At 36.8% G+C, this 20,361-nt stretch overlaps 1 protein-coding gene across 1 annotated transcript; it reads right to left on the minus strand.

The window, feature by feature from the left end:
• Positions 1-7,556: 7,556 nt before the first annotated feature.
• On the minus strand, positions 7,557-18,718 carry LOC18443202 (vacuolar-sorting receptor 6). The gene is made up of 13 exons (XM_006853394.4): positions 17,756-18,718; positions 15,486-16,178; positions 14,669-14,757; positions 14,505-14,574; positions 14,136-14,219; positions 13,970-14,046; positions 13,559-13,640; positions 9,958-10,040; positions 9,766-9,829; positions 9,539-9,667; positions 8,456-8,559; positions 8,179-8,278; positions 7,557-7,884 (listed from the first exon to the last, which is right to left on the minus strand). Exons 1-12 carry the CDS (start codon positions 18,054-18,056, stop codon positions 8,180-8,182), a joined length of 1,875 nt encoding a protein of 624 aa, XP_006853456.1. The 5' UTR covers positions 18,057-18,718; the 3' UTR covers positions 7,557-7,884; position 8,179.
• Between the last annotated feature and the right edge of the window lie 1,643 nt (positions 18,719-20,361).

A 20,361-nucleotide genomic window follows, 5' to 3' on the forward strand; every position in this document is an offset into this window, starting at 1 on the left:
TTTAAGAGAGAGAGATAGAAAGATAATGTGTAGAGATTTTTTTGTAGAGACAATCCATTTTTATAGCCTTTGAATGAGATTAGGGTTTATTAGGGTTTTCGTTGGCTTGCCTCTTCTTGTGAGATTGAACATAGACTGTCGATCAAGGGTAACTTGTGGGGTGAGAGATCTGAGCCATCCATTCCATAGATGAGCCAGGAAAACTTATGGGGTGAGAGATCTGAGCCATCCATTTCATAGATAAGCCATCAACATTATGGAATGTGCATGAACCATTATCTCCCCTTTCCTAAACCATTTTCTCATCAATAGAAATTAAATAATTAAATCTAATCAAAATATTGTGCATATCATAAAATAACACAAGTCTACTCAATCTTTCCACAAAATCTTTCAAAGATATATCAAGTCAATAATTAGTCAATATCTTCAAACCATATGGCCACATTCCATATCACCAAAAAAATAGGAAAGAGAATAAGGGTGGGGCGTGCCACCCAAGGGAGGCACTCATGTGCCCCACCTTCTAAAAAAATATGGCGGGCCCATGTGCACAATGGACCCCCATGATATTTTTATATATTTAAAATTAATAAAATAATTTTAGAATATTATTTGAATATTTAAACAATTGTAAAATCAATATATTTAATTTTATAAATCACAAAATTATAAATAAAATATCCAGGGGTTCATAAAAATTCAAATAATAATATTAAAATAATTTTCATCATAAAACAAACACAATTAAATTAATTTGATGGGAAAATGATTCATATGGTTTAAGAATCAACAATCATGGGGCACTCCACCTTCAATTGTGGACTACAAACCACACTTGTTTTATCAGACCGACTCAATATTTCCCATGACCTACAGTTCAAGCAGGGGCTCATTAGTGGGTCACCAAAGTCTAGCCGATAAGCCAAAAGATCACAATCCCAGTTTGTGGATTTCAGGTCCTCCCCTAGAGACAACTCAAGGTCACCAAGACCTTATGCGACCACATCTCTATGGCGCATAGGGGTATCTCTCGCACATGCATACGCTTCACCCTAAAAGATGGATTTCTGGCTTTTCCGAACAATTTATCGATATGCATGCCGTGTGATGGTACATGGATGAGGTTTTGGCCCCTGTCTTTGTAGGCCACCATCACATACAAGGGTCACACAGTTCCTCGACTCACTCATCCGGGCATATTCTCTGACCTCATCAAGGGCTAACCCATTAGAACTCTTCTCAATTTGTTTTTTATGCCCAAGTAATATGGGTTTTTTTCCAACCGACTGGCCTAGATCGTCAAGCACAGTCCGGTATCTGCAAACATCGTTTGCTTAGTATGGTTCACAAGAGACCACACTCCTACTGAGTTCATGTTTCACTATATCATTTCATTTTACAAGCACTCATAAGACCTTTAAAGGCCACATAAACCCAACATGTATTACATACATTTTTCCATAAAAGTACAACAGTATCTCACTGATACAATCACTTCACTGCAGTGGACGAGTATCACAAACACCATCACGGAGGCGTAGGGTTTCTTCTCTCAAGCACATGTACACAATCCCTATCTGGTAGATCAGCCAGAAGGGCGGCTTGCCATGAACAACATGTGCATATGCTGTGGGTTGGCAAATGTTGACGCTTTGATTCTTATATCCTAGTCAGGCCTACCCGGCCATAAACAAAACGTACAACCACATCCATATCGTGCAACCAAAACACATTCCCTAGCTCCACACATTCACTAGGCCACCGCCGACCTCAACCGAGGGATATCCCCTAACTCTCACGGAACCAACAGGGTCACATGCCCATGCTTTAGTGGAATTGGGGTTCTCAGGACTATTAGACACCATCTTTGAACCCCTAAACTGTAAAGCCCAGTTCCTCTAATTCCCACATTCCCATTGAAGTTAACAACCACATCATCTCAATGGTGTCAAGGCCATGAAAGGCCACATAAATCTAACAGCCCAGCCCTCGAGCCATGGTGGGTGGCCCTAGCCTAGCCCTATGTTCACATTTTGTGGCCCAAACCTTTGTCTTTTATGGTGTTGATCCGACCAACCCATTACTAACCCTAATAAGCACTTCAGAGGATGAGGGAAGGCTGAGACGTCCTCTTCTCTAAAAAAATACAAGTTTCTCACAAATCTCAGTGTGTTTCAAAGTTTCAAATCCATAGTTTAGAATCTTAGATGGCTCCTATCCTTGCATATGGACCCAATAGAAATGAAGATAGGGAGAAGTTTTTGTAGGAATTCAATAGTCATAGAAGAATTGAGAACACCATGGTGCATTTCCATGGAATTCAAATTCAATGTTCTCGGATTGGTATCTCGGAGGAGCGAGGGGGATAGGCTCACACATGCGGTATGTCGGTTCGAGCAATTCATTTCTCCGAATAAGCTATTACACCTGGTCCAGCCATAGTCTGAAAAGAGTAAACCACCATTTTTTGGTCTAGGTGGAGTGGGAGACTAGGTTCAATGCAACAAATGCTCGAGTATTGCTAAAGCCTATATTGGCTCGTGTGTCGAGTCTTGATAGAGCAGAATGGCAAACTAGAATTCGTATAGCCGATCCTAAATTAGTTGAGAAAAAACTTTAATAATGATGATAACGATGATTTTAATCAGTGAATAAAAATGGGAGTAGCTCTGATTGAGTCCGAGTTACTCGGCTTGAGTCGGGTATAGTCCGGCCAAGCCAAAAAGTGTTCAAAAAAATAAAAAAATCCCCCCCAAGATAGGAAAAATATGTTCGAAGTAAAATTTAACAAAATGCATCTAAATGAGGTTTTAAAAATAGTGAAAAAGTGGATTTTGGAAAAAGTAAATTTGTGTCGGGGGTACTATTAGAAATAATTCAAAAAATAAGGGAAAATATAAAAATAAGGGAAATTATTGCTAATATACCTATATTTTACTATAATCGGAAAAAAAAACCACAATTTTTCAAAACCTCACCTACACCCTTTCTCACAGTTTTTGGCTTTTTTTGGACCAAAATAACATTCACGGTAGTTTTTTTACCGTAAAGACCATTACGGTAATTTAAATACCGTAATAAGTTGAAGGAGTATTACGGTAATTAAAATACCTTGATACCTTAAAGTAGTATTATGGTAATTTAATTATCGTAATAACATTACGGTAATTTAAATACCATAATAAGTTGAAAGAGTATTACGGGAATTAGAATACCATACCTTAAAGTAGTATTAATTATTTAATTACCGTAATATTGCCCATGCCTCATTAAAAGAACACAAAAGATTTTCTACTAGATCGGGAGTCTACTATCTATTTACTCCCTCGACAAAAATCTATGCTACCTGTATTTTTCAAATCTCAACTTTTTAGGATATAATCTCTACTACTTATAGAATAATTTCAGCAAAAGAAAATTTCCAAGTAAATTCTTCTGTATATTAGAAAAACCTAACACTTCAAGATTGAATAGAAACTATCCAATTTTCAAAGAGCTAGATTTAAATGTCACATAACTCACAATTCAATTCTTTTAAAAATAATTTAGTAATTTTTATATGGTTATCAAAATTTTAGAGCAAAAACATTCTTAAAATGGTGTTTTTGAGGGAGAGAGTAGATCCACATCGTGCTCCCATGGAAACATATATTTTTTGAAAAACACGGCTCCAAAGAAGACTACCGTGAAGGAAGGAGAGGGGTGGCCCTGATATTAGCTTCGGTTTGAAGCTTTTCAACCAATAAGGGTTTGGAATTGACTAAAAAAGTATTACGGTATTCTAGGGTAACCCTGATATTAGTTTCGGTTTGAAGCTTTTCAACCAATAAGGGTTTGGAATTGACTGGAAAAGTATTATGGTAATAAGAATATCGTAAAGACTTCCCCACACATTACGGTGATACCGTAATACCCTTTGAATTTTTTACGGTGTTTTAATTACTGTAAAGCTTAAAATTTTTACGGTATTAATTACTATAAAGCTTAAAGGTAATAAGACTACCATGAAGGTCATTTTGGTCCCAAAAAAAAAAAGCCAAAATTTGTGAAAAAGGTTGTAAGCGAGGTTTTGCAAAGTTAGGGGTTTTTTTTCCGATTTTACTAAAATAAATATTAGCGATAATTTTCCTAAAAAAAAATATGAATAGCCAAAACATTTCTAATCTTTGGTAAAATGATGACAGCTTAAAAGAATATATTACAAATAAATATCTTATTTTTTGGATTTTTTTGTAATTTTTTTGTATTCTTTTTAAGATCCCTTAGTCGGACAAGCCAACTCGAGGATACCCGGGGTGGCGAGTCCGAGTTGGCTGGCCCAAGTTTTCCACATTGATCCTGATCTTCCTTGACGTTAAACCCCCAAGAATTGACCCATGACCCTTCTGCTTTGAATTGATGTGGTTGTAAGGACAAGAGTTTGAATGTCTTGATCAAGGAATGGTTGGTGGCAATCTCGGAAGAAGGGTGGTATGATTTTTAGAATATGTAAAAAATTATGGATCATAAAACACAAATTGAAAGTCTAGAACAGAAAGGTATTTGGAGATTTACAAATGATAATAACACGGATTCGAAAAGAATTAAAGGAAATAAATCTGTAAAGAGAAAAAGTGACAATGACGTCAAACCAATTGAATAGAATACTTTGAAAATTTGAAGTTGGGTCATCAAAGTCGTCTTTTTCCCTTCTTTCTCTTTCTCTTCACTATTTTTATCTGCTACAAAATAACTCAGTTTCTTTGTCTCGCCTTCTGAACAAATTTTCAGAAAGTTTCTTGCTTCTTGGAGCAATGGAAATAGGAATTACTGCAAGCTCAAGCATTAAAACAAATTTAAACCTGGTTTTGAACTAGAAATATCAAAGAGAAGCAAGATTTGGTTGGTGGAGAAAGAATTTTGGGTAGTGTTCATGAGTTTGTCTTCTTAATGCCAATTTCTAAAGGATCTAGAGCTGAAGATTTTCGTGAAGTATAGACACTTCAGTAACGCAATCAAAATGCTATCACAGAGAGCAATTTTCTGCTTTTCAGCTTGCTGGTTCCTGGAGTTTGTTACAACTTAGAAGAGCTACAAGTTTCTTGAGACAGAGAGAGGGCTCTTATATCAGCTAAATTATGATGACGTGCCCGACGAACATCTTGAGAGAGAGAGACATGAATGACCCAGAGTACTTCAGACAAATTTGAGACTGGGGGGAGAGAGTTTTCTGAGAGAAGAGAGGGACGGAGAGAAAGTAGCCCAACTTGGGAGTGCTGTTTACTTGTGCATCGATCTTGAAGAATAGAGAAATTGCACTTATATTTAAGAGAATTTAGGTGTGGTACCAATAGGGGGATAAGATGAGAGAAAGTAGATTTAGGTTGGCTGACCGTGTGCAACACAAAAACGACAATTGTTGGGAGGCACGAGTTAATTCAAGTTGAAGGCTCAAAAAGAAAGGGTGGGCTCAAAGGGACATAATTGGTAGTTGTGAGATAATACATGGGGTCTTATAGTAAAATGGCGAATCAGGATTTGTGTAGTCACTCTCAATTAATTGAAAAAATGTTTTAATGATGATGGTAATGTATACTATGAGACCATTTATTTTTACTCCAATGAGGTCACAATTGCTACTAACCATTAGGTATCAAATTTAATAGCTTGGGGTGTGTCACAAAGTTCAGGAAATTCTTTTTGAACTTTAAGTCTAGTCAATAGCACACTCACAACCATTTGAAATCAAACAGACAAGAATGCTTGTGATATAGTTGTATTTAAAATAAACTCTTTTTGTATACTTTTCCTTTTTGTTTACTTTTGCTAGTCTAAAATTGACAACCAATTCTTGGTAAGCATAGGAAAAGAACACGAGCTTAATTGGTTAGCGCTTGACAATTTGCAACGCTAAATCTTAGGCTCAATTCCTACCAAGGGTAGGGGACCTCTCCCACTGACTCACCCAAAAAAAAAAAAAATTCTTGGTAAGAATGAACCAATAAGATGCAATGCACAATCCATGGACCAACAGAATGTATCAATACTCATTTCTTGCATGTAAAAGGACAGTATTTTTCTACACAACATACGATAAAATAATAATATTAGTGATGATAATTTGAAGTTCCCAACCACTGTTTTGAATCTTTACTTTGACTTCACTAAGATCGTGTGAATGTACATTGAGGACTATGAACAAGAAATGGGTAAAAAGCACAACCCACTGCTGTACACTCCTATGAACAACAGAAGCTCCTCTTTGGATACCCTTGGCCTTGGGGCACACTAAGAGAAAAGCTCCCCTAAGTGCAGATCAATGAGTAGAATCCACAAGAGGAAAAACAAAACTTCGGAAACCAAAAATAAGAGAACGCAAAGAGGAAAGCCGCTCATGGTCTAAGGTGCTCAATCCCTTCATGCACTGTGATCACACTCTTGGCGAGCACATCCGCCTCTTGATTGTGTTCTCCATTGACTTGTTGGATCAGTGTTTCCTTTTCAATCAGTGCCGCTTGAATCTCATTCATCACCACCCACCACCTCCAAGGAAATTAAAATCGGTGTTTTTACCACTCAATAACGTTGGCAGTGTCACCTTCAATCACCACACTATTGTGCTCCTGCTGTTATCTTTGGACGCCATGTTCGAGGGCAAACAGATAAACGGCCATCATTAGTCCATATCGCATTGCGAATATGATCCCTTAGCACCCCCATAACTGCTACTCTCCTCTTCTCTCAAACTCCATTTCAAGTTTGTTGGTAACATACGCTGGCCACTGTATTTTTCAACGTTTTCGAAACACCGATTGCAAACAAATGTCTACCTACATGACCCTTTGGCACCAATTATGATGCCTAAGGAAACCATCTCCCAATTTCTTGACCTTCTAAATTCATTTGTGGCCAGAGTTGTATCTGCTAGGAGATATACAATAGATACCAATTACTGTGCCATGGTAATGTTTTAGTCCTTATTTACTTTCCTCTAAATTATTTGTATAGCCTCTTCATAGATGTGAAAAAGTTCACTATAAATTTCTGTCATCACGGTCCTATGTAGTGTTAAAAAACTTGGACTTTTTGATGGAATTGCCCCGAGTTAAGCAGATGCTCGTCCACTGAATGACACGGACAAGTTATTTGGTTTTAATCCACTGGCTCTCTCCAAAGTTCAAACTTTCTATAACCGAGTTGATCATCACCAAAACCGGGAGGATTTACAACATGAAGGGAAGAATTAAAAACAGAAACTGCATATGAATTAATCCAAACTAGCAGTTTATTTGTATGTGTGCGTGTGAGAGAGAGAGGATTTGCTATCCCAAGAGATTTAAGTAGATGACAAGTAAAGAAGAGGGAAAAGGGAGAGAGGAGAAAGCAGCTTCCTAAGTAGAAGTAAGAACCAGAAATTTGGTTTTTACCTTTTCTTTTTTCTTTTCTAATCAATGTGGGAATTTCAATCATTGTTTTGTTACATTTGGGCATCAACGATCCTTTTCCTGATCCTAATCCATGATGAAAATACACAGCACATAATTTGAAATGAAAAAATGACGAATCAAAGGAAATCCAGCAATATCTCTTTGACTTATATTTTCATTCATTTACATCCACTGCTATTTCTTTACCCGTATCTCATTCATCCAAGTCCGCCTTATTCACTAATCTACATCAAGATCCTTTATTATCTCTGTACAATATAGTTCAACATGCTCAACGATTCAAAACTATCATTCTATGCATATAAACTTGTGAACATTACAAGGTGAGAGAGTCTCCTGGTTAGCACAGCACCCACAAACATCTTCATCTGCCATCAATCAACTCAAAGGGAAGGCTCTCACTTGTACTGTGTCATTTACAGCATCACAACTCTAATTTTTCGTGTTTCGCAAGCTGGGGAGCAGCACATAAAACCAATCAACATTGGTTGCATATAGTGGCTAAAAACCAAGGCCACAAGAACCATCAATTTCATTATATTGATCAAAGTGACACCTCTTATTTCTATTGATATTAGATGCAAATTTATCCCTAATCTCAAGATTTATAAATTCTTTATAAAAAATTTCTACACAGCTGAACTTTTAATAAATCCAAAAAAATGTTCAATTCTTGGTATCAAACTCTGTAAGAGCTTGAATCATAAAAAACATAAAAACCAAGGGACCAAATTGATCAGCACCATACCTTAAACAGTGTCCTGTCGTAATGGATGAACCTCATTCTGCTGGTTATCAAGTGGCATGTACTGTGACATGATAGCCATGATCTCCGAGTCCATGTAAGACTATAGGAATAATAGATAGACGAATAAATAAATATCCAAATAAATAAATGATTCGACACAGAAGCAATAACTGAAGAGCAATCATCATAAACCAAGTCACCAATAATATTAATATGGTAGGGATGGGAAAGGCTTTATGAAATAATGAAATCAGTAAAAACATAATCTGGAGTTTACCCGAAGCCTGTATTTGTAGAATACAAATCCTGCAAACCCAACTCCAACAAATCCAGATAAGACCAAGATTGTTAGGAACCACCCGAATCTTGAGGTATTCTTACCTGCATGTCCACAAAGTTCCATATGATGCTCAAAACTAAACCAAGTTCGTTCATAAGAGTTAAATACTACTAACAATGATGACAAATCAAAATCTGAATTAACTTAATTTACTACATGGGGTGATGGATTGTTCTTTTTGGGTAGTTATGATGGATTGTTCAGTTGTGAATTCCAGTTTAATCAGACTATATGTCTGTTGAAATACCTTGGTTCTGAACCCACATAACTAAAATTTCTCAGCCTATAATGTTAGAACTGAAACTATTTGACTGCTCCAAAAACAACAAGGACAGATCAAGAAAATAATAACAACATTGATGATAATGGTAGTGGTGGTGGTGGCAGTAATCCAAAGACCTTCAAATTTGACAGAAACGTGAAATAATATGGACGAGGACACTAGATCCATAAATTCTAAAAAAGAGGTTTGATGGCAGATTATGTTCTCTATACTGTACAGAACATTAAAATTATGTAAGTCATGAATCTAGGAATAAGATAAATTAAACTAATAAGGTTATTTATAGAGAATTTAAACAATTCTATTGTAGTTATTTATTTTCATAGTCAACAATTGCCATAAAATATCCAGTCCATCCATTTTCTAGTGTCAAGTAAATCTGGTTTGCATACTTTATCATCATTGTCAAAGCTTTTCTCCAACTAATTGGGGTCGGCTATGCGAATCCTGGCCCGCCATTCTGTTAAGGTCATCTCCCTTCTTGGACCAAGTTTGCATACTTCAAAACACCAATTTTCCTTCTCAATACTTGCTCATGCATGCCATTCACTGTTAATTCTTTTCTGCTTATTTTAACTTTTTCAAGTGTTTTCGAAAGTAAAATTATAATTCTGGGGCATGAACAGCATAATGCTTGGACACTCCAAGAGCCATCTAAAATTACCAGGTACCAAATCAATCCATTATGAGGTACAAAACCATTAAAACCCCTTCAAGGACATCTTGGTTCTCCTTACCAACGCATGCATCCTGCTCTGAAATGTATAGAAGGTCCCCTCTGCATTTGCAATCAAATCCACCCCATGTATTCTTACAACTGCAACCATCACACTGACAGGCACGCCCTTCCTTACATTCATCAATGTCTACAATAATATAGCAATATAACATTAGGTTTGCAATATATCAAAAAGGAAAAGACAAGAAACTAGAATTTTGAAGTAATTCCCAATTTTATAAGTACCTTCGCAAGTATGACCATTCCCATGAAAGCCACGTGGACACTGACAACCTTTAAGAACGTTCCCCTTTAAATACACAAGTATAAAATATGTAAGGTTTTTTACCAAGATGCAGTTATGAGATTTGAACAAATAGTAGAGGCAAATAAATATTATCATTAAGTTAGTGAAGACAAAGGATCATGTGACAGAACTGAGCATGCTGAAAATGTCCGTCCATTCCTTGTTTCTGACCAGCAGCCACCATTGTTCACTGCACATCTTGCAGGCCCCATAGCTGCCAATGATGTCAAAAGAATAAAATATGAGTAAAAAGCATCAATTTTAGTTCTTGATGTTCATAGTATGCATATTTTGCAATCAATCCATTTCTTTGAGAGAAGTCCAAAGCACTCAAGGTGGAACTTAGAAAGCTCTATCAAATAAACAAAAGTTTTTGGACAAATCTTGCGGAAGAAGTTCAAGTCATATTTGAAACCCAAACAGAGAAGGATAAAGGTCATACAAGTCACGTCATCTGTGTATTAGTGTGAAGATCTACAAACTTCAGAAATGAATAGTTTTATTCATTTATATCGGATTGTGCAGTCTAGTTCCTTGGAACCAAAGAAATGTGATGTCTTATAACATGGCCCTACTGACTGAAAGCAGCAGTTCTTGGATTTTGAACAAAATGTCCAACACAAATATTGCAGCGTTTAAGTTTGCTGGTATCTATCACAATGCATAAATTGGCACCTCTACAAAAATATTGAGTCATTTACTGAAATGGCAGAAAATTCATGGAGCAGTTTAAAAAGATGTTAGAAGTGGTACGTGGATTAAAAAACATGCGACTAGGAGAAAAAAAAGATGGGCAAGAAACATGAGTATATGCAGGACCATCCATGGAAACAACATTAGAGGCACTGTTTCATGCTCATCAGGAAATGTGTCGTTTGGTAGACCATCTTCCCAATGTCCAAGTTTAGAAAAAGCAAGACAATGTCAAAATATAATTTGAACAATACAAATTCATTGAGGGTTACCACTCGTAAAATAAACTAGGTAGAATTTGAGATCCAAGCCATGAAAACTATGAACTATGCTTGAATAGTTATAAGGAACAGGTAAGGGTTATAGTACAAATATCATAGTCAGGAGCATTTATACCAGATTCATGAACTCTATTATCAGTTCTAATACCACAAGTAGTTGGTACATACATGCATATATCAACCAATATGCAATATGCAAGATACACATCATAACTAGTAATGCACATGTTCACATAAATTACATAGAATGAGTGTAGCTGAGATGAGGATGTTGAGATAGATGAGTGGCAAAATAAGAAGAGATAGAATTCTGAATCAACAAATTCGGGGGAATTTATGTATGGCACCAATAGACGATAAAATGAGAGAAAGTAGATTTAGGTGGGTTGGCCATGTGTTGCGCAGACCCAATATAGCTCCTGTTAGGAGGTGCGAATTAGTTCAAGTGGAAAGCTAAAAAAGCACAAAAGGTCGGCCCAAAGGACATGGTTGAAGGCAATGGTTTCAAAAACGGATCGGTGCCCCAGATTGGGCACCCCAAAAACCCATCCGGATCGGTGAATCAGCGGTTCGGATCGGGAATCGACCGAATCGATTGCATTCAGCAATAAAAAAATCCAAAAAAATTATTAAAAATCATTATAAATGTTGTTTTTTAGAAATCCAATAAGAAATTGGGTACTACATTATTAACTTTCATTTTTTTCCATCAATATGCGAATATTGAGATGTTCTTTCTCTGTATGAATTTATGTTAGCCATTAAATTTACATCACACAAAAGAAAAATCATAGAATATAAAGTATATAATCATACATGGACTACAATAGATAATGAATTAAATCGATGAAAAAATGGCCACCAAAATCTCGAATTGGCGGAAAAAACCTAATCCACTAAACAAAACCCAAATTATTACAACCTAACTAACTATAATCCAAAATTATTACAACCTAACTAATTATAATATTACATACTGAAATTGAAATTGTTGGTTTATATTTTATAATTATTTTACTATACAAATAATAACAAATCCAAAATATCTGATAATATCATCTAATTTAAAATATATTATTGACAACTGAAAAAAAAAAATAGTACATTACATAATTTATAATGAAAATAAATTAATAAATAAAATACAATATTTAGTTATCGATGTAGAAATTATTAGAAGAGTATCAATTTTCGAAATCACACTTTTATTTTTCAAAAATCTAATTTTTTAGGTTTCTAGAATAAATTCAGTGGAAGAGATTGTTAGTAGAGAAAGAGAGAGAGATATTTCAAATGGCCTCATTGTATGAACCCTATTTTTAAATTAATATTCCTAAATTTATGTTAAAGACCACTATGTTATAAAAATAAAAAATATAATTAGACCATTTATTCCTAAGTAAAAAAATAAATAACAATAGGCATTCATATATGAGAGAGAAAAAAAGAGTTGAGAAAAAAAGAGTTAACATACTTCAAGCCTATATTGTATTACCTTTACATATCTAATTTACGCTTATGATAATCGCAGCTCAAATGTGGGCTTGAAAAGCATGATACTTGTTGTATTGCCTTTTATTTATTTTTTGACAATAAATACTTGTTGTATTACCTTTTATTTATTTTTTTTACAATAAGGTAACTTTTATTTTATTTTTTTATACTTGTTGTATTACCTTTTATTTATTTTTTGACAATAAATACTTGTTGTATTACTTTTTTTTTTTTTTTTACAATCAATACTTAATGGTGCCTCCAAGGTTCGAACTAGGAACATTTTGTGTACCAGACGGACGTGATAACCAACTACACCACAGCCCCACTTGTTGTCCTACTTTTTATAATAAAAGGCTATATAGTATTACCTTTTCAAGCCTAAGTACCATGCTCAAATCCCCCATCGAAAAAATAAGAGAAGTTTTACATCAATAAAACCCTCCTCAGTACCGTGTTTCATCACATGCTTGGAAAGCATGATCAAGCATGTGGCTGACAGAGGCACACGTGGCCATACTTGTACAATGCCGTAATTATCCCCTTTTTAAAAGAAAATTACAAAAATGCCCTCCAACACGGCCACGTCATAATCCGTTTCATGACGTCAAAATCGCGTGACTCGCCCGGTTCCTTTCTAAACATGGGCAGTTTCCTATTTTGAGCTAGAATCGATAAGGGGTGACCGATTCCCATGTCGAATCGCCCGAATCTGTGTTGACTCAGCGCTTTTTAAACCACTGGTTGAAAGTAGTTAGAAAAAATATAAAGACTAATGGTCTCACTGAGGGTATGACCCTTAGCAGAGCAGAATGACCGACTATGATTCGTGTAGACCAACCCTAATTAGTTGGAAAAAGGCTCAGACGACGAAGACCTAACAAGTTTACATATTAGATAGTACCTAAGTTTATAAGATAGTCTTAATCAAGCAGACACAGTGAATCCTGCTTCCCAAATAATAATGCTTTTAATCAAGTCCTACATGGATCTTCTAATGTTAAACAAATTGCAGGCAACGATGGCATTCACTTCCTATCATAGCAGTTGGTTTGTGGGAATTAGTTTGTGCAATGAAAGAGGGCCTGTGGAGCATTCTGGCTTATAAGCAGTAAATAGAAACACTGTGAAAGTATTATGCACATTCAAACTTCAATTAACATAGTTGTCCAATGAGTAGGCGCGTGATCATATATAGAAGCCTTAAGGTTTGTATGATCTTAAAGTTGCCTAAGTAAAACGAAATAAAGTGACAAATGCACACCTTCACAATAGGTATAACCATCTCCATGATACTGAACACCATTCATCACAGGGCATTCACAGACACGACCCCTGAAAGTGTCCTACTCCAGACACAATTAACCAAAAGATAAGATACTGGTGATATTACATTCTTCCAGCAAACAAAGACAAATTGATTAAGAAAAACAATTCACATTGACCCACAATAATCAACTATAAGAATAGGCCAATGGCACGAGGAATACCTTTTAAAACCCAAAAAGCGTTTTTGGTATTTTAAAAGAATCCAGAGATTGAAAATCCTTAGAAATACTGCTGGGTCATTTTGTAGAGTAACCTCATGAAGCAGCAGTGACCAGTGAATAAGAAAAAACAGTTCTTACTCAGCATCACATATTAAAATAAATTCACTTTGTTTTGATCAGAATACCTTGCAGGCACTTATGTTAGCTTTTGTGTCTTGCCAACAGCCCCCATTTCTTTCAAGGCACTCATTGGTCTCTATATCTGCAACATCAAAATAGACAGCAAACAGAATGAGAAATTTATGTGCATTGATGCTTAAAAAACATAACTGAAAAGGCATAGGATGCAACCTCCACTTAAACAAACTGGTGGATCTGTAGTCTCCTTAAACCCAGCACATATAGCCTTCAACACAGCTGTCCTCTCAAGTTTCCCTGAATAATACCAAGGATTACAACCTCATAAATGATTGACAAGCAAAAGATTCCAATCAGGATATCTGAAAATGCATAGTTTTCAGTAATGTACAAAGCCATCCAGTTAATCAATCCAAGGATACCCTGGAAATAGATGAATGCACCAGCTACTACCATATCGAATCAGTCCAAAGTTTGAAAAAGAAAGCTGTAAAACTGGCAGTCATGTGTATAATCGAATAAACAACTTGTCGTTTAAATTGCTCGACAAGTAAAAACAAGAACCCAAATTTAGCAGTATACCTCGATACTGTACGTTGTTAATTACAAGAGTTGGCAAGATGGTGATGTCACCGCGAGATCCCCGCCCAACCTGCATACTCCATTGGATAATACACAGTAAACAACATGAACCTAATTATCAAAACATGCACTCATCAAGAGTCAATGAGAAATGGTTAAGAGACCTGAAGATCTTGCTCAGCTTTCAACACTGGATTCTCTGCATCAGCATCTGTATCTCCCATACATTTCCTAATATTTTCGACAGCCAACCCTGGTTGCAGAAGATCACAAAGAAAAAAGAAACAACTTTTATTCTGGTGACAAGATACACACACACACACACACACACATATATGCATATATACATATATACACACATATATACACACACACATATATGTATATATATACATATATATACATATATATAAATATATATTAGGAAAACTAGGAGGCAGGCATGAGTTTTGTTGGTTAAAGGGTCAACATTGGCAACACTACATCCCTGTTCAAACCCTACCGCTGAACTACCCAAAAAGAATAATGAAAAAGTATACCGTAATCCAAATAATTATGGAAAATTACAGTCTGTTTGGGTGATGACTATCTGAAAAAAATAATGGATTGTGGTCATGGAGAGACAATGGGAAACATTGAAAGGAGAAAAGGCATGGGGGTTCCCACTTTCTCCATCACTGTCAGGTTGTCACGACTGCAACAGACTATGGTTTCCTGTGGTTTAAGTGATGTATAATGTCGATATTGTGACAAAGCAACAGAACAAACATAGAGAGGCCATGGTTCTGCATTGGCATACACTCTCAGAGATTCAATATAGCCTCTCTCTTATCACCATCCATCATTTCATCCGACAGTCACCACCTAATGGAATATGGCTTTTCCTTGTCCAGTTGAAAACAATAAAGTTACCCAAAAAGAACATTATACAATAAACCACAAGTAACCAAGACCAAACTTCTACAGTGCCCCTACACTCACCAAGAGATTCGATCACATCCTCAGCACATTGCCCATTGTACATCTTATCCTTCATGGAGCACCGAATGTGGAAATCGGTTACATAATCCCACCAAACCCAAGGTCTCCCACTTTCATTAGCAACCCTATGCACACACAATTGCCTCAAGTTCTCCACCACCACATCCTTCCCATCATAACCTACGCTGAAATCCTGCTCAGGATCTGGAGCACAATACCTTCCATGGTTTATGCACTGAGACTTACATTGCTTACTAAGTAGAAAGGCCTCGGGGCAGAACCATGTAATGTAATGCGGTGTAAAAAGAGTGTATCCCCTTTTCTCGAGAACTTGAGCATGGCCTCTAAATTCCTTAACAAACTTCATTTGCTCATCACATCGAGGACCACACTCATCGTTGCTATTGGTCCAAAGCTCATACTCCACACGCTCATCAGGGTGAGGCATGGACTCTCGCCAGTCGAGCCTAATGGTGACCTTATCCCCTTTGTCCAAGGCCTTTCTTAGGGTGTCTCCAACAGATCTCTCGATGAGGGCAGAGGGTATATTGATTTTCGATACATAGTTCTTGGCTTCATGGTCCTCTTCAGGGGAGTCCATGGTTATTAGGGGCTCATCTTGGTCGTCTGCTACAAGGACAGCAGCTGCACCGGCTTGTTGCGCATTCCACACCTTTAGTGCAAAGTAGCAGCCTGGAATGGCATGCAAAGAAGATGAAGAAGGGGAATGTGTGAGACAGTGAGAGACTACCGGTTCAAAAGCAAATAGCATACTAATAATGCATATATGGAGAGAGAGAGAGATGAATTTGAGAATGGGCCCAAGGCTGTGGTCAGGGTGGTGGGTGCCACAACGTGACATCTTAGGTTCAATTCTCACCAGATCCCAGGTTAACATTCAAAACAGAGAGAGAGAGAGAGAGAACAGATCCCAAGTTAACATTCAAAACAGAGAGAGAGAGAGAGAGAGAGAGAAAGGCAAGCTAGCATGCTGAACCGACACACCATAGGACGAAAAGAGAGATTATGTTTGAAAGAAAACCGGCAAATTCCAAAGTAAAGTAGGAACCTAAGGCAGGAAAATGAAAGTGTGAGCAAATTCCAAAGCAAGTATACAAGGTGGATGAAGAGAGAGATATTGTGTGATAGAATAAGGTAAAGATTGTGTGAGAGAATAAATTGAAAATTTCCCAACTGCCCAAGATAGACCAAAATCCATTTGTAAACATCCAATTCAAACAAAACTTTGCCATAGAACCAAAACCAACATCTAAAGTACAAAGTTTTGATTTAATTGCACCATTTCAACCATATCCTCAGTGTAAAAAGTGATCCAAACAAATGTATATATTACCATATCTGGCTAGAGAAAAGGGCGATGAACGCAACAGAAAACAATAGGGAAATTTTGAATGAAACTTGCATACATAAGTGCAACAGATTGTGCATCTTAAAATTCACAGGAAAAATACATCAAAAGTGGAAATCTGAACAGAAGTATCATTGACTTCATTAACAGATAGCCCAAATGGCGAAAAACCAATATGCAATTTGGCATTAGAAAAGAAAGACCAAGCAATTGAAATCGAAAAATAAAAAAGAGAGATGAAGAAATCATCCAAATAGGCGAACATGCAAGACATGGGAGCAAATCGCCAAATGGAGACATCAAACACAAATTGTATGAAAAGAAAAAACTTTGCAGAAACATTAGATCATCATAAACATGCAACTGAAAAAGCATCCAAATGAGAACAAAATCTTAAAAGAGGATGGCCCATATTTAAGTACAAAAAATAAGAATGTCAAGGTCGATATGGGAACAGTAAAATTAGCAAGCAAGAAAGTCAACCAAATTCTCAAAGCTCATTGACATCAGCTCCTACGGAAACAAATGGAAATTTTTTATAGGAGAAGAACATAACATACATAGAGAGTTGAAGCCAGAAAGAAGAGCAGAGAGACACTACCCAAAAAGGTCAAAAACAAAATTTAATAGGGGAAGCGCACAAGAGAGGTTCAAGATCAGAGATGAAAACTATCCAAAACAATAAAACAGAAAAATTGAACAGGAGAAGTGTGTGTGAGAGAGGATTTCAGATATATCAACTACCCAAGATGATAAAACAGTGAAATTTGCATGTAAGAGATGACAGAGAACACACACCAAAGATATCAACTACCCAAGAAGATAAAACAGAAAAATTAGCTTGAAAGATACATACAGAGAGAGTAATTCATCCAAAAAAAAGTACAGAGAGAATTCCTACCACCACGGTCTACTAATACAACCAGGGGGCGACCAGAAGGGAAAGAGACCCCCAATTCTTGAAAGGATTTACAACCAGATGGTCCCTTTTGTGGGTATAATAAACTCCCAATCAAGGAGGCACCATAGTCAGGGATCCCAAAGTTTCCAATAGCACTGTCATGCTTCCCCCTCAAATTGTGAGGCGTTAATACAGAGATGCTGCTCTTCTCCACCACGAAGCGACCCAAAACAATTTCAAATGAGATCAGAAGCAAAGGAACTAGAAAAAGGAGATTTCTGCGAAAATGGTGGACACCCATTTAAATTTCTACGGCTCTCTAAGCTGTTAATACTTAGAGAGAGAAAGACGGGGAGAATCCCAGGGAAGAAAGAAAATACTAGAGAGACAGAGAGAGATAAAAGAAGAAGAGGAAGAAGAAAAAATATGAGAAGAGGAAGAAGAGCAGGAGAAGAGTTAGACAATTGAAGGAGAGAGAGAGAGAGTAGAACAAAAAAAAGTACAAAAACAAGAAACTTGGCGGAAAGAGAGAGAGATTTGGAGTCAGGGTCAAGGGAAGTTGTGAATTGAGAGAGAGAGAGAGAGAGGAGCCAAGGAAGAGTAGAATTTTAGAGAGAGAGAGAGAGAGAGTCAGGTGACAAGTCAAGGAAGGAAGAGAGGGAGTTTTAGAGAGAGAGAGAGGTGTTGAGTCAAGAAGAAAGAGAGGGAGTTCTAGAGAGAGAGAGAGGTGTTGAGTGAAGGAAGAGGGGGAGTTTCGTGAGTTCCACGATGAAAGCCACATTGCAACTAATAAACAAAACACAGATAGTTACAACCGAGGGAGAGGGAGAGGGAGAGGGAGAGGGAGAGACAAACAGAGCAGACACCAACCGTCTACACTCTACACAGTGAAGCTTCTAATTTACGAAGATTTCCCTGAGACTTTTGAATCATTTCAGTTTTGCCCCTATACAAATGAGATGCAGTTTCCAGTGAAACTCAATTTGGTTACTTATTATGAGAAGAAGTCTAGATGCCAACCTCATAAAATCAACGTGTAAGAAACAAATTTAGCAAACTAACTATTACCCAAAAATAAATTAGCAAAGTATTAAATGAACTAGAAATTTTGAGACTGGTTTCTAATGGTGTTGCTACTTGCTACTATGGCATGTCAGGCTCGAGAATAGGGGTGACAACGGGCCGGACCCAGACCCGAAAATGATATGCAGCTCGGACTTATTGGTTTTGACTTAAACATTAAAATATTTATGTATTAAATTTTATTTAAATATATCTCATATATTGGGACCCAAAAAATAATTGCGGGACCCGGTCCCAAACCCAGACCCAACCGGACCCGGTCTCGTACCCAAATAGTGTTTAAGTCCGATGTTCGGGTCCAATTTTTGGACCTAGACTCATATCAAGTCTACCCATCGGGTTCTGGCGAGTTCCATTCTGCCCCTACTCGAGAATCATACGAGTCAGATTGGATTGGGAGGCTAGCGACTTTCGTGCCAGAATCACCCAAGCTTTCCAATTTTTAATTCTAATTTATTTTTGTTAATTATCCAGATCCAACTCCGGATTGTCTAAAGAACGATGGGAATCATTAAAGAAATTTTTAGAGAGAGATGGACTCTTTGAGAAAATAATTATGTCCCACACTTCTTGTGGTGGTTCTTTCATTGTATATATAATAGTAATACATTGATGTAATATACGTTTTCCCTCACTTGTTATATGCAATATACACCTTCATATTTTGTTACATTCACCTCTCAAAGGAAAGAGCAATACACTTTCCTATTTTATTTGAATTTTGTTTTATTACTCCCCCTCATACTCAGCTGAGGAGCCATTTGAAGCCCGAGTTTTGAAGCAAAGATCTCGAAAAACACCTTGTGGCAAAGGCTTGGTGAAGATATCAGCTAGATTGTGAGAGGAAACGAATTGAGTGATTAGCAATCCAAGAGCAAACATTTTCACGTACAAAATGATAGTCTAACTCAATGTTCTGTGTCCGGGTATAAAAAACAGGATTAACTGTCATGTAGAGAGCACTAATATTATCACAAAAAAGTATTGGTAGCTGATAAAGAGGCACCACAATATCCCGAAGTATAAAAGAAAGCCATATCAATTCTACTGTAGTGGATGTTATAGATCGGTACTCTGCTTCAGCACTTGAATGAGCCACAGTCGATTGTTTCTTAGCACTCCAAGATATACAGTTAGAACCAAGATAAATACATAAACCAATCGTTAAACGACGAGTGTTTGGACACCCAACCCAGTCTGCATAAGAGAAAGCATATAACTCAAAAGAATTATTAGATAATATTATTATACTGCATTACTGTGTACCACGGAGATAACAAAGAACCCACTTCCTTACCTGAAAATGTGCAATTGTAGGGGCATGCATAAACTGACACACTGTATTAACACTATGAGAATGGTCAGGTCGTGTTATGGTAATGTATTGAAGTGTACCAACAATACTCCGATAAAAGGATGGATCAGGAAATGGATCAGAATTCTCATGAATACTATTCTTCATTGTCATTGGTTTGGCACCGAGCATCTGAGCGATCAAGAAGATCTCGGGCATATTTGCACTG

This window comes from Amborella trichopoda, chromosome 2, assembly GCF_054954075.1.
Source record: "Amborella trichopoda isolate Santa Cruz 75 chromosome 2, AtrichopodaSantaCruz75HAP2 v2.0, whole genome shotgun sequence".
NCBI lineage: Eukaryota > Viridiplantae > Streptophyta > Magnoliopsida > Amborellales > Amborellaceae > Amborella > Amborella trichopoda.

Bases quoted from the DNA above. Each gene is read 5' to 3' on its own strand.
- LOC18443202 (XM_006853394.4), bottom strand. From the start codon at position 18,056: ATGGGTGTCCACCATTTTCGCAGAAATCTCCTTTTTCTAGTTCCTTTG. The intron at 16,179-17,755 runs GTAGGAATTCTC...ATGCCATTCCAG, and splicing joins TGTATTAGTAGACCGTGGTG to GCTGCTACTTTGCACTAAAG. The intron at 14,758-15,485 runs GTGAGTGTAGGG...TTCTGCAACCAG, and splicing joins GGATGTGATCGAATCTCTTG to GGTTGGCTGTCGAAAATATT.